Here is a 15,525-nt window from a genome sequence, read left to right on the forward strand (position 1 = left end):
TGATGATTGATTACACTGCAGTATAAATTAAAGGGACTCAAAGTAGAAGCAAAGAGGATAGTAAGAGATTATTATAATAGTTTAGGTGAGAAGGATATAAAGGTTACCAAATGCTAGGATTGCTCCTGGTTACCTACAGTACAGGAGGTGAGTAGAAGAGAGAGCCCTAAGGTAGCTAACCCTCACACGGGGGCTTTGGATGAGAGTTTAGCTGCTAACACTGAAATGCTGACTCTAGGTTTGAGCAGAAAGACTGACCTGGATTTAAGATGCTTGTGGTACCTCTATCTGGGGCAATTCAGAAGGCCATGGGCTCTATAGATTGGGAACTGATGAAGAGATGTCTGGATGGAGCTCGGGGATGAGAAAAAGGAGTGATAAAGGTTTGAATCTCAAGAATAGCTCAACGTATTTCATATCTGCCCTGTTTTCACTATAATGATCTCTAACAGATGACCCACATTCTTCAACTTATGATTTTTTTTCATACGAAATGCTACTGAGCCAGGTCTGAAACAAAGGAATACATGAATTCCAACTACTTATATGAAAATATATTTTAAAAGGTTTAAATTCTAATTGCTCACCACTCATGAACTGGAAGCTTTTAATTCTTGAGGAAATTCTTTTTGATGAACAGCACATAAAGGTTTATGACATCAACTAAGGTTTTTCCAATAATTTAAAACTATGATATAAGCATTTTTCTAAAAGTCTGACCTGTAAAACCTATATAGTATAAACAGCAACAAAATAGAAGTATTAATGAAATTACAGCACTAAGCCTTTCATATAACAGGGATTTTAAAATAGGTATTAAATTTTAATTTTACTTAATTAAATTGGAAATCAAAAAGAATCAATAGTATCTTACCTGGTAAATATAGATGGCCAGGGTGGCACAATATGCAAACCTGTCTCCGTTGGCAGCACATACATCTTTGTTCCACGGCTGACATCCAGCGGCCAGCAGTCCCACCTGCCTTACCTGGGACATGTTTGCCTTAAAAAACAAATTTGGAGAAACATCAGCCATTTTCATTTTTCAATAAACTTAATTATTTTATGTCTAACTTCATCAATCCTTATCTTAATGTCCTGAAAAAATTCTCTACTAGGACTATTAATCTCTATGTACACTTTCAGAGAACGAGAGCTGAAATCCCCAAATGTCTAGAGACATCAAACAGGTAACCCAAATTTGAAAACACGAAATTATAAAATGATAAATGACAAATAACATTTGGCCAAGGAATGGGAACCCTAGAGGAGTGATGGGGACTGCAGTGAAACAGAAAGGCCATATTCTATCTGACGGGCTCTAGTGCCACTGGAGAAGACCCTCCCATGTTGCCAGATTTATACAAGTTTCCAGAAAAATGGAAGTATGTAGATTTTCACATAAAACCTACTGATTTTTAAATACTAGCAATTCATGCAGGGCAGCAATTTCAAATGTAAAACCCTGAAAGCCAATATTGGGAGGATTGTAGCCTCTGTCAGAGAACATCACTGTTTTTACAGTGACTCAGTATCTTTGCAATAACTATTTATGGGACAGAGGGCAGGTCCGCAGGCTGCGTTAACAATACTGTTCATTGTGAAGATGGGACAGAAGGAAACTGGAAACCACTGGTTACAAAATGTTGACGTGGCAGGCAGAGGACAGTGGAGTAAACAGCCCTCAAGATCAAGAATCAGCCTGGCTGGGGCTCCCGTAAGCAGGGAGGGAGATCCAGCTCCAAGCCAGGGCAGAGCATGGAGGCAGGCATCTAATCTCAGGTTTCTGTTCCTTCTAGTTAAAAGAAATCCTCTGAAATAGGTGTTCCCTTCCATTCATCTCAGCTCAAGGGATTCTGTGAATCTCTGTGTAAACTCTCAACTCAATTCTTCTAGGATCGTGGAGAAAAGGAAACCAAGTGGGGGACTGTTTGTATATCTATGATCATATTGAAAACCCAGAAACAGGGAAAATCTAAGGCAAAAACAAAAACAAAGAACCTCTTCTGAGCATTACCCTATAGAGTTACCTTGAATGGCATTCAAGAATAGATTAATTGACCAAAAAAATTTTTTTTTCAAGGCAGAATCTAGACCATTATGAGAGGCTTTTTCTAATATGGTCAAAAATACTGGTCTAAAAATGAGGACTCTCAACATAAAAGTCTTCACTTATACTGCAAAGTTATACCAGGAAACTACCAATTTTTCACTATTGTGAATTTCATCCCTATTTCAAGTAAGGAAAAAATATAAATAGCAATTATAAGCTTAAAAATATTTTTGAAAAATTAAGTAAATACCTGGGAGATAAGAAGTTTGGTTCACATGGCCTAACATAACCAAACGTCAGCATTTAATCAATATTCTGTTTATGTTGTTATTGCTTTAACACAAATGTCAAATATCACGCCTATGAAACATTAACACATAAATATATATACACACGCCTGACCTAAGACACAAGTGTAATGGGTACCTGTTCAGTGTGCCTTTTCTCTTTCTACCCTGCCACCTAGTGGTTTAAAACAAGTTGCTCTGAACCAACAAAACTTGGTAATGTCATTGAAAAATAAAGCAGTGTTTGCAGCATCTGCTTCCTTTTCAGTATTACTGGAATCATGTACTGACCATAACCCTGTATTTCTTCTTTATTTTAATGCTCAAAATTAGTAAACTCTAGTCAGTTACATTATCACCAGTTTACTTATCAAGCTACTTTCTTCTTTATATCTTTTCTATTTCATATTTCCACCTTCTACAAAAGATCTCTTCTTCTTTCCTCTTTCTTCCCCGAATCTGTCTTCATCCCATGAAATCTCCTTATCTGAGTGGAATTAGTGGGTTTTTTTAAGTAAAAAGTTATTTGAAGTGAAAAATTCCATGATAACTGTGCTTGTTTAACTCTAAGAATCTTCTTTCCTCCTCCTCCTCCTCTGGCACTTGTATTTCCTCAAGCACTAGCATTCCTGACAAATTTTTAAAAATATACATATTTTTTAAACTAGTAATGTTACAATGTTACCTTTCACTGGAAATATACATTATTTTATTATTTTTTTTGAAATATACATTATTTTAACTACAGTGTGAATTAAATAGGCTTTTGTGGTTTACATTTGGGGTTTATGGTTACTACTCGTAATGTTTGTAAATAAAAGTTGTTTCTCATTTATGTTTAAGCAAATTTTGAGTTTATATCTGGAAAAGAAATGTAAGAGAAAGATTTAAACAGGTAAAATGGAATCATTTTTAGAATGTTCACTTTCTTTTTTTCTAAATCTTTTTTGAACTTAATAAACTGTTTTTAGAGCAGTGTTAGTTTCACAGCAAAAACTGAGTTGAAATGACAGAGTTTGCGTTCACTCCCTGTCCCCCGTACACACAACCCCCCCCCATCAATGTCTCCCATCAGATTGGTACATCTGTTACAGTGATGAACCTACACTGACACATCATCATCATCCAAAGTCCTTCGTTTACAGTAGGGTTGGCCCCCGGTGTTGTGCATCCCATGGGTTTGGATAAATGTAGAAGGACATGCACCCACCATTTTAGATTGCACAGAATACACTGCCCTAAAAAATCCCCTCTGTTTGCCCATTGATCTCTCCCTCACTCAATAACCCCTGGCAAGCACTGATATTATTATACTCTGCACAGTTTCACCTTTTATCCATAGTTATGCCCTTTCATTGTAATCATGCAGTATGTAATCTTTTCTTTAATTGAGTAATAGACACTTAAGTTTCCTCCCTGTATTTCATGGCCTCATAGCTCATCTCTTTTTAGCAGTGAAAAATATTCCCTTTTAAATAAATAATAAAGAGTACCACTGTTTATTTATCCATTCACTTACTGAAGGACATCTTGGTTGTTTTCAAGTTTTAACAGTTATGAATAAAGCTGCTATAAACACCCGTGCACAGGTTTTTATGTAAACTTAAGTTTTCAATTCCTTTAGGTGAGTAACAGGGAGTGCAAAAGGAGGGGACTGCTAGAGTAGGAGTATGCCTATTATATAAGAAAAGATCAAACTAAAAAAAATAAATAAAAATAAATTTTTTTAAAAAAAGATCAAACTGTCTTTCAAAGAGGTTGCACCATTTGCATTCCCACCAGAAATAAATAGGAGCTTCTGCTGTTTCCCACTCTCACCAGCCTTTGGTGTGGTCAGTGTTCTGGACAGGCCATTCTAATAGGTATGTAAGTAGTAACTCGTTGTTTTAATTTGGAATTCCCTAGGTCGAACATCTTTCCATATACTTATATGCCATCTATCTTCTTCAGTGAAGGGTCTGTTCAAGTCTTAATTTGCTAGAAATGGCTCAAGAACTTAGAGAAACATTATACTTCTAGATTACTGGTTTGTTACAAGAGGACATAACTCAGGAACAGCCAGATAGAAGAGATGCATGAAGCAAGGTAGAGGGAAGGGGCAAGGAGATCCCATCTTCTCAGAGTGGGTCAAGCGTTCATCAACCTGAGAGCCCTCTGAACCCCTTCCTTTTGTGTTTTAGTAGAGGCTTCATTATACAGGATTGATTGATTAAATTACTGGCCACTGGTGATCTTTCAACCTCCAGCCCCTCTCCCCTCCCCGAAAGGTCAAGGGGTGGGATTAAAAGTTCCAACCCTGTAATCATATGATTGGCTCCAGCCAGCCATCAACCTCCATCCTTACATGCTTTCTAAAAGTCACCTTATTAGCATAACAAAAGACACATTTATGGCTCTCAACACTTGGGACACTGACATCTGAATGACTAAATAAATACATATTTCTTATAAATCACAGTATCATAAACTGTTATTCATTCAGTTTCTTTAAAACATAGGTCTATTCAGGTTGTATATTTCTTCTGTAAGTTTTGGCAAATTATATCTTTAAAGAATTGGTCCCTTTCATATAGATTACCAAATTTGTAGTGTTTCTGTATCATCCTTTTAATGTCCATTGGTTATATAGCGATGTCCCCTCTTTCATTATTGGTATTCGTAACATGTTCCTTCTCTCTTTTCTTTTTAATTAGTCTAGCTTAAAGGCTAATACATTTTATTGATCCTACACTTCATCTTAGCCAAAAGGCCGAGAAGCGATTGATTTTATTGATCTTTCAAAGAAGCACCTTTTAGTTTTGTTGATTTTCTCTACTGATTTTCTATTTCGGATTTCACTGATTTCTGATCTAATTTTTATTATTTCTTTTCTTCTGCTTACTTTGGATTTATTTAATTTACTCCTCTTTTTCTAGTTCCCTAAGGCAGAAGCTTAGATGATTAATTTTAGATCTTCCTTCTTTTCTAATATATGCATTAAATTCTATAAATTCCCTCCAAGCACGGCTTTTGCTGCATCCCATAAATTATGTTAAGTTGTATTTTCAATTTCATGCAGTTTAAAAATGCTTTTCAATTTCTCTTAAGAATTCTTCTTTGATCCATGTGTTATTTAGAAGACTGTTGTTTAGTCTCTATATGGAGACTTTCAAGTTATATCTCTGGTACTGATTTTTAGTTTAATTCCACTGATGTGTGAGAGTAAACCTTGTATTATTTCTGTACTTTTAAGTTGTTGAGATGTGCTTTATGGCCCAAAACATGATCTATCTAGGGAGATGTTCCATGTGAGCTTGAGGAGAATGTGCAACCTGCTGTTGTTGGAGGAAGTAATCCATAGTGTGGACCATACACACTTGAAGATGCTATAGAGTTCAACTATGTTCTTACTGATTTTCTGTCTGGTAGATCTGTTCAGAGTCTCCAACTATAACAGTATGCCCATCTATTTCTTCTCATACTTCTATCATTTTTTGCCTCATGTATTACAATACTGTTATTAGGCACACACACATTAAAGTTGTGTGTGAGTCTTTTTGGATTACTGACCCTTTTATCACCATGTAATGTTTCTCGTTATCCTTGCTCTGAAATTTACATATCTATACACACTTCTTTTAATTAGTGTTAGCATGGCTTATCTTTCTTCATCCCTTTACTCTTTATCTATGTATGTCTTTATATTTGAGTTACTTGTAGACAAAGACCCAACTATATGTTTTCATTAGTGCATTAGGCCATTGATGTTCAAGGTAATGATTGATATGCTTGGATTAGTATATACCCAATTTTTACTGTTTCAATTTGTTCCTGTTTTCGTCCTCCACACTTTTTTTTTCTTCTGTGGTTTCAACTGAGCACTTTATATGATTCAACTTTTTCTTCTTTCTTAGCATATCAATTATCATTTAAAATTGTGTGTGACTGCCCTAGACTTTGTAAGATACATTTACAACTACTCCAAGTCTACTTTCAAATATCACCATACCACTTCTCAGGTAGTATAGGCACCTTATAAATAACAAAATATCCCTAATTCCCTAATTCCTCTTCTCATCCCTTATATCATTGCTGTTATTCATTTTACTTATACATAAGCAACACCACACACATATATGTATGTGTGTATGTTCATAAAAGTATAATAAAATATATTGTTGTACTTTTATTATATACAAACTGTTGTACTTACATACAAATCTTAACAAGATGAAGAATAAGAAAAATGAAAGTTTTTATTTTACCTTTACTTATATATTCTCCATTACTCTTCTTTTGTTTATGCAGATCTGATTTTCTGACTTGTACAACTTACCTTCTCTGAAGAATTTCTCCTAACATTTATTTATTGCAAGGTAGGTCTACTGGCAAGAAATCCCCCAATTCTTGTTTGTCTGAGAAAGTCTTTATTTCTCCTTCACTCATTAAAGATAATTTCATAGTGTATGGATTTCTTGGCTGGTATTTTATTTTTCTGAACACTCTATTTCATTTCATTCTCTTCTTGCTTTTGTGGTTTCTGATAAGTTGAATGATAATTCTTATTCTTGCTCCTCTGTTTTCTTTTTGAAGATTTTCGCTTTCATTTTTGTTTTCAGTTTGAATGTGATTTGCCTAGGTGAGCGTTTTGTTTTGTTTTGTTTTGTTTTGCTTGCATTTATCTCATTTTGTATTTTCTGGGCTTCCTGGATCTGTGGTTTGCTGTCTGACAAAATTTGGGGAAATTCTAAGTCATTACTGCTTCACCTGTTGCTTCTGCTCCTTTCTCTTCTTGTTCTGGTATTTCCAGTATGTGTATGGCACATCTTTTGCAATTGGCCTACAGCCCTTGGGTATTTTGTCCTGTTTTTCCCCCCATTCTTTTTTCTCCTTCCTTTTCAGATTTGGAAGTCCCTACCATCATATTCTCAAGCTAAATCATTCTTTCCTCAGCCATATCCAGTCTACTAATGAGCTAACAGGCATTCTTCATTTCTTAGTGTTTCTGGTCTCTATCATTTCTTTTTGATTCCTGTTAGAATTTCCATTTCTCTGTTTAAATTATCCACCTGTCTTTGTATGTTCTCCATTTTTTATTAAAGTCCTTATAAAATTAATTTTGTTTCTTTAAATTCTTGGTCCAATAGTTACAACATTCCTGCCATATCTGACTCTTGTTCTGATGGTTTTTTGTTCTCTTTAAACTGTTTTTTGTTTGTTTGCTTGTTTGTTCATTTTTGCTTTTTAGTATGCCCTACAATCTTTCTTTGAGAGGATTACATGATGTACTGGGTAAAAAGCACTGTGGTCAGCTGACCCTTGGTAATGTAACTGTGGGAGGAAAAGTGCTCTATAATCCTGTGATTAGGTCCTCTGGTGAGTCCATGCCTGTGTAATGTGAATTTCACCAGTGATTCTTGGAGGGGTTTTTTTATCCCTTAGTTGGGAAAGGATGGGTACAGTGGGCTGGAGTTGGTTATTTCCCTTCCCCAGATAGGTAAGGCTCTGATAAAACAATTTCTTCCTAGAAAAACTTTGCTAAGAAAAAAATGCTAGGACCTATTTCAAAACGGTTCCTTTTCTTCTCTCCCTGCCAGATGCATGATGGGATTTTCCCTGGTCTTCACTGTAAGGACCTGGTAGAGATCCTGGAGGTGAGAGCACACAAGCATGGGGCCTCCATGGAGTCTCTAACTCTCAGACCTGTGACATGAGCCTCCAGCAATTCATCAGTTATAGTTCAGGTTTTCCTAGTTGGGCTCTGGTTCCCACTGAGGTTTTAGCTGGTAGGTCTCTGCTCCAGGAGGTTGTGAATTTCTGTAACTGCCTGCCCATCTCTCCAATTGTGGAAGAAGTAAACTGCCTTGTGACCTCACTTCTCTTAGAGATCTAAGAAGAGTGGCTGATTTATTTTTTTCCAGTTTGCTCAACTTTTTATCATTTTAGGCTAGAGTGAAGACTTCTAAGCTCCTCACCTGCCAGACTACAAACTCAAAGTCCCTCTGCTCCTTATTAAAAAGGCATGTTACTTTAAAATTCACTTTGTCAATATATTTTTACTTGAATTATCAGTATATCTTAAATTACCTCTTCTTTAAGTTCACTACTTTTTAATTTTCAAATTTAAATAATACAAAAATTTCAATTTTGCCATACAATTTGGTATGACTTTGTTCCTAAGCAGCCTTCACAAGTCTTACAATCTAACCATATAATTTCCTTTTAAATTTAGAGTTGAGGGATGCCTGGGTGGCTCAGTGGTTGAGCGTCTGCCTTTGGCTCAGGGCATGATCCTGGTCTGGGGATCAAGTCCTGCATCAGGCTCTCTCCAAGGAGCCTGCTTCTCCTTCTGTCTATCTCTCTGCCTCTCTCTCTGTGTCTGCCATGAATAAATAAATAAATAAAATATGTAAAATAAATAAATAAATATAGAGTTGAATAACTTGTCCAAAACAGCCATTAAAATAATAAACAGTATAAAACAAAATAAGAACATATCTAGGATTTTGAAGAAAATTTGAAAAAAATTACACATCATTAAATATATGAATATTGGGGCCCCTGGGTGGCTCAATCCATTAAACATCTACCTTTGGCCAGGGTCCCAGGAATGAGCCCCACATTGGGCTCCCTGCTCAGCAGGGAGTCTGCTTCTCCCTCTCCCTCTGCCCCTCCCTGTGCACTCTCTCACTCTCAAGTAAATAAATAAAATCTTAAAAAATATATATATGAATACTCTTGTATTTATAAATCTTAATTATGTATTTAAACCGGCAGTATTTGAGACTTCCTTATTGTTTTTCAAAATTATTAAAAATATATGTAATATGATATAGCTTTTATTAAATTATGTCTGTAATTGCTAAGGAGATAAAAAGAAATGTCCAGAAGCTTTTGTTATCTTTGTAGTCAGCATGAATGGTTATATAATTAATGCTTCTCATTACTACAAATAGAAAATATTCAACTACAGAATCATTCCAAAATCTGTTTCTTTATTTTAAACATAAGTCCTAAAATATATGTTACACATTTAGGTAAATAAATGTATGTGAACTTAACGTTGTAATTAATTATATATTTCAGACAAATATTATCTACTTTTTTGTATTCTTACTTTAGAATAGGTTTCATTTTTATGTGAATGACTTAAGAATTTCCATGTACATTCTAGAGATTTGTTACTTCAGAAAATATAATCTTCTGTTTCCAGTAACAACATGTACACTTTAAAGATGTACTAAACCTTCTAGTACACTGAATAATGGAGATTTAGAAAGGATTCAGGAAGAAAGTCTGAGCATTGTGTCACCCCACACATAAGTGACAATGTCAGTAACCTGGCAACAGCCTACTTGCAAAGATATTAATTTCTTAACCTAAATTCAATTTTTCTTTTAATCTCATATGAAATACAACATATATGTTACAATCACAGTAAAGATATTCTATATATTAAGTATATGAAATGTAAAAAAAGTGATGAGTGTATTTATATTATACTTATATAACATTAAAGTTCACTTCTGAATATGAAGAGTATGCTGATATGAAATAATCACAATGAAATTTAAAATATAGCTAGAGTTACAACACTGCGAAAAGAGCCTGCAAAACTAAGTGAAAATCAAATTAATATGTGTGTCTGTGTACCTGTAGAAATATACACATACACCATAAATATATTAAAATTAATACTATCATAAGTTTGTACGAAAGACCAGTCATACTTGTAATTTTTCAAACATTATATTTCTAAATTACAATGTTAACTAAAAAATCCAACTTACCTTTTCTTGTGAACTTTAAAAAAAAAACTCTTTCCACCAACAGTGTAAGAGGGCTCCCCTTTCTCTGCATCCTCACCACATCTGTTGTACTCAGTGTTACCGTTCTATTTCATGTAAAATGTAATAACCCCACAACCATATTTTCATTCCCCCCATACGGTCCTTTATATTATTATCAAATGTGTTGCATTTATGTACATTATAAACCCCACACTACAATGTTATGATTTTGCTTTTAAATAAATTAGGAGAAAAAAATTCTATTGAAAAATGTGCTATGCTGAATGCTGATTATATAGGATATATATGCACATACACATCAACTGAAAAATATTAAGCTCTGCTTTTAGGAGAACTTAAAGTCAATATTCATGTGCCAATTTTCATTATTTAGAATAGGATCTTTCATTCTCATCCAAGTCTATATAAGAACAGACCAAAATTTGAGCCAGAAGCGGCTCAAACTCATGAAGATGACAACATGGTAATTTCAGGGTTGCACTGTATCTATATATAATAGCTACTCTTGTAATAGGTCTCAGAGCCAGAAATTCATTTATAAAGGCTAATGGTACTAAAGGGCAGACTGGTGTTATGATGGAGAAAAAGATATTGAATCCTCATAATCTCTAATGTAAACTCCCCTGAAGTCGCTAGATAAAGGAACACTCAATTTTAGTAAAAAGCATTTTAGCGAGTTGGACTACCATCCTTATCCCTCCCCATTGAGAAAATACATGGACTGCACTGGAAGAAAAAAAAAAAACCTCTTTGGTTCAACATCAGAAATGCACTTATTATATTTAAAATGCACACACACAATACAAAGGTGTGTATGTGTGTCCAGTGGGACTTATCTAACTCATAAGCTGAAGTACTTCCATCATTTATGGGTACGATTGAAATTCAGAATGACAAGCTACCCACTGATTCTCCACCTGTTTTCTGCAGAATGTGTTAGGATCCCCAGTATGAGGATTATTCTCCAGAGTTTGCTATTAACTGGCTGCAGAGATGTTTACGAGCTTTGTTTCACAGCTTAAAAAAAAATGAAGGAAAAAAAAAAAAAAAAAACAAAGAAAATCCCAAAAGGCAGGTGGCTTTAAACTGCTGAGGAAATACAGTGACAAAGATAATTAAAAGGGAGTAAAATACTGAAAAAATGTCTTTCATTGATGTGTGGAGGATGGGACCCTGAGGAAGTAGGACAGGGAGAGAAATGCAGTGCTGCCTATCTTGGTAGCATATGCCCTCCAACAACAGTGAGGAAAGCTGGTGAAACCCCAGGAAGATACTCTGGCTCTTTTGTTCTATTCATTAATAAAAAGAAAAATCCAGGCTGTGTGAGAAAAAAAAATCCACAGAATGCTTCATTTAAATGATTTAAAAATCTCCCATTAAAAAGTTGAAAATAATCAAAAAGACATCGTATTATTTTACACTAAATCCATTTTGATTAGATACATTTTTAAACAGCAGTTTTGTACTATTGCAATAATAGATCAGAATAGCTATTTTCAAAATACTATACAAAAGTTGCCATGGTGACAATCCAAATCTTTTGAAACATAATTAATTGCCTAAAAATTCATCAGATAGAAAATGGCACTCTTCAGAAAATTTTTGCATTTACTTTTACAATATTAATATAATATATAGTATTATCATGCACATCTTCTGCTTCATTAAATTTTTCTCTTTATGTAAAATGACTATTACAAGTATTACTGTTTTCATATATTCGTCTCATAAAAGAATTCTATTTTATATTTAGAGCCTGAAGACAATCTGAAAACATTAAGAATTCATGTGAAACCAGGACAGAAAAAAAAAAAACCTTTTCCTCAATGTATGATTATGACCGTATTTATAATTATCCTCTTATTTCTGCTTTGGAATCTATCAAGTGTCTTATTTACCTTCAAAATATTGCAATGCAAAAATGTCTGCAACATAAATGACAAAGAAATAACAGCTGCATGAGCAGGAGAGCAGAAAAAAGACCCACAAAAAATCATAATCACAACATAAATATATCTTACTCTTTGTAGTCCTTCATACCAATCATCTTGCTCAAACCAATTTGAAATGTAAGTCATCCAAGCCATAGGATGTTTCTACTTTAATCAAGGCAATTGGAAACTCGGCATCAGAATAGTCGGCACCTAAAGTAACAATAATGTGTTTCAACCAAACAGATTTACCAAAATCTGCCTTGTGAAATGTTCAGTACAAGAAGCTAGACATTTCAGCTGAAACAGTTTTAATAATTTACAATAACAGTATCTGTAAAAATAATGCTAACCCAGAAAATGTAAGCCTCTATGCTCAAACAGGAAAAAAAAATCATATAATCATTATGCTGTTATAGAGTATCAGCAAATGCTTTATCAAATATTAGGCTTTCAGTTTTCATTCTTAAAAAAAATATATTAGATTGAACTTTTACAATAAAGAGGCAAATTATATCTTAAAGTTACCAAGTTACAAATAAGAAATCCAGAGAAACTACAAGGCAACAGGAGGCAAGAAAAAAAAAAAAAAAAAGTAGTTCCACTTTCAACCTCAGCAGTTGGGAGAATAAAACCAGAAGAAAGCTTCTAGGTGAAAAGGTGTGCAATGACAAGGCTAATTCTAGATTTCTATGCTTGAGAGTTAAATTATTTTACAATTAGCTGATTGCTAATTACTGACATGCCTCAAAAAGTTTAGAGACCGCCCATCACTTAAATCACAGGCTAATATGTTCGACAGAGAATCAAAATCACATGGATTTGGCTTTTTTTTTAGTTTTACTCACTTCTGAAAGATATTATTTACTAGACACACTAAGTAAGAGATTTCTTGGAGAGTACTACGTGGACTTCCGAACACCCTCTGTAAAGTTCAGGGGCTTCACCCAACAAAGTTCTGATGGATCTTTTCCTTACTAAGCTCATCAAACCGTTACACCTCAGTGGAGAAAAAAGGAAAGAAGGGGGGGGGGGGGCAGAAGGAAAAGGGAAGCATTTGGGCAATTTGAGTGTTTCATTCTCCGTATCCTAGAGTAAGATAGCACTTGCTCTGGCATAAAAAAGGTACATGTCTAGGACACAGAAGCATCACAGTGGCTGACTGAAAACAGCCTTCTCTCAAAAACTTATCAGATAGAACATGGCACTCTTCTTCAGAATAATTCTTCTTCTCCCTTTTTCTCTAGAAATATTTTTGAGTATCTGCTTGAAGCCTCAGGTCAAGATGACTGGGAATAGGCTCTCACTTCCACAGGAAGTTGTAGGACTGATATAATCTCTTGTTTGTTTACATCTTCCTGACCTCCCAGATTCTGGGCCCTTTCAACCAGTTTTGCATATTTTTGACTTTCTCCTGCATCTCCCCTCCCAGCGCCTATCCTTACACTCTCTGCAGTAGCCTGAGATTAAAACAGCAGCGCCTCGGACTCCGGCATCACCTCCTCTTCCCCTGTTCACTACATTTGATCACCAGGTCTTATCAAACTATCTTCAAAATATCCCTTCAAAAGGTCCTTCTCTCCATCTCGAAAGTCAAAGTATTAGTGAGACCCCTCATCACATCTTGTATGAACTAACAAAATAGTTTACTTATGTCCCTGCTTGCACTGCAATTCCTAAACATGTTCTATAGCATCATCACTTAATGTCTGTTAGGTTTTTTTTTTATTAAAGATTTTTTATTTATTCATGAGAGACACAAAGAGAGAGACAGAGACATAAGCAGGCTCCATGCAGGGAGCCCGATGTGGGACTTGATCCCGGGACTCCAGGATCACGCCCTGGGCAGGTTTGTAGGCAGAAGGCAGCCGCTCAGCCGCTGAGCCACCCAGGCGTCCCTGTCTGTTAGCTTTTAAATGCTTTTGCCTTAACTGTCCTTCCCCTTTTCGCTGTGAATAATATCTGTCATGTCACATTTATGGTTTTCCAAAAACACAGCTTAAAAATCCTCCTTTGAAAACTTCTTCAAATGCACCAAATCCCTCATTTGTTTGCCTTTCTTTATATATTTGCAAGTAATACATAGTGATAATTTGCATAAATGTAAATTGTGAGTTCCCCAAAACAAAGGAACTTGCCTTATTCATCTCTGTAGGAAGATACAAAATGTTTGTTAAGTGAACTGACAGTGCTAGAAGAGTTCTCAACTGATGACAGTTCACATGAAGGTACATATCACCAAAACTTGGACAGGATCTAAAAAAATGTATCCAAGTGACAGGTACTATGCATACCAACAAATGAAATGGGACTACTATTTGATTCCTTTTGGAAATGGCTAACCAAATCATTTAAGACATTTTTTAAGCATTAAATTAAATGCCAACCTGAACTGGTAACATTACTTTAAAATCATACCAGGTACATTATGCCATTTTAAATACAATGTAGTTAATAATGAACACCCTGTTTATAGGGCACATAATGGTTCAGAGGCCTTATTGTGTGGTATTTTTCCATGAGCACTATTTGCCATACCTACAAGAATTAAGAAAAGTAAAATATTTCATATCATGTAATCCCAGATGAACTATCTTGCCTCGTACATACTTCCTGATGGTAGACAGGTGTTTTGACGATCTGACAGTGAATAGAATCTGGTTTATTTAGTGTAGAAGGACAGTTTTCAACTCTCACATCTGCCTGATGCGTTAGGACTGTTTGGAGTAGAGAGCTGAACCCATAGCTGACCTCAGAGGGGAAGCAAGCCATGAGCACTCAGCAGTAACTGAGGTAGGAAGAAGAGAGTCAGGGTGGCCCTTTTCGACATATTTATATCTGTGGATTAGTCCATGGGTCTGATGGACTAATTATTGCCAGAAATCACGAAGTGAACTCAATTCTTAGAAAATTCTTACTACCTCTTACGACTTCTGATGGAAGGAAATGACAGTCATCAGAAGGTAAATGTCATGTTAAAGAAAATAAAGAGAATGATGTAAAAGGTTTTGTATTGTCAGAAAACTTACTGCAGGCATTAATATCCAAACACACAAGTAACCTGAAGTTTGACTACTGGTTCTGACTTTTTCTGCATCTAGATCTTTGCCATGACTCCATAATACGCAGATGGTACACCACTGCCTATTGCCTTTGGACTTGCCCTATGACTGGCTTTTCTCAGTGATATTGTGGGCAGGAGTCAGAGTATTCCAGTTCCAAGCTCTGGCTAAAGGGCCTATTTCCATTCATACTCTTGTGCCTCTGCCACCAAGGAGAATAACCTTCCATGGCTACCCTACTGATCCAAGAAGAATGAGAGACACAAGGAGTAGAGCTGCCACAGACAAACCACAGGTCTAAGTGAGAAGCAGAACCACTCAGCCAAGACAGATCTGCTGTAAAACCCAAGGATTATACTTGTGAGCATAATAAATGTGCAATGTTATATTTTTCTGAGTTTT

The 15,525-nt window shown here is 35.4% G+C and overlaps 1 protein-coding gene across 6 annotated transcripts in view; it reads right to left on the reverse strand.

The window, feature by feature from the left end:
- Positions 1 to 15,525, reverse strand: part of WDR17 (WD repeat domain 17) — a 104,846-nt gene that overhangs the window by 65,060 nt on the left and 24,261 nt on the right. For 4 of the 6 annotated variants that reach the window (XM_026015820.2, XM_072763892.1, XM_072763891.1 and 1 more), the window contains exons 2-3: positions 12,152 to 12,274; positions 875 to 1,003 (exon numbers count right to left, since the gene is read on the reverse strand). In XM_026015820.2, the coding sequence (XP_025871605.1) occupies positions 875 to 1,003; positions 12,152 to 12,217 (195 nt within the window). In that variant the 5' untranslated portion in view covers positions 12,218 to 12,274. The remainder of the gene's footprint in view (positions 1 to 874; positions 1,004 to 12,151; positions 12,275 to 15,525) is intronic. The other 2 variants (XM_072763890.1, XM_026015821.2) reach the window with 1 other exon arrangement.

Source organism: Vulpes vulpes, chromosome 7 (assembly GCF_048418805.1).
Source record: "Vulpes vulpes isolate BD-2025 chromosome 7, VulVul3, whole genome shotgun sequence".
NCBI classification, from domain to species: domain Eukaryota; kingdom Metazoa; phylum Chordata; class Mammalia; order Carnivora; family Canidae; genus Vulpes; species Vulpes vulpes.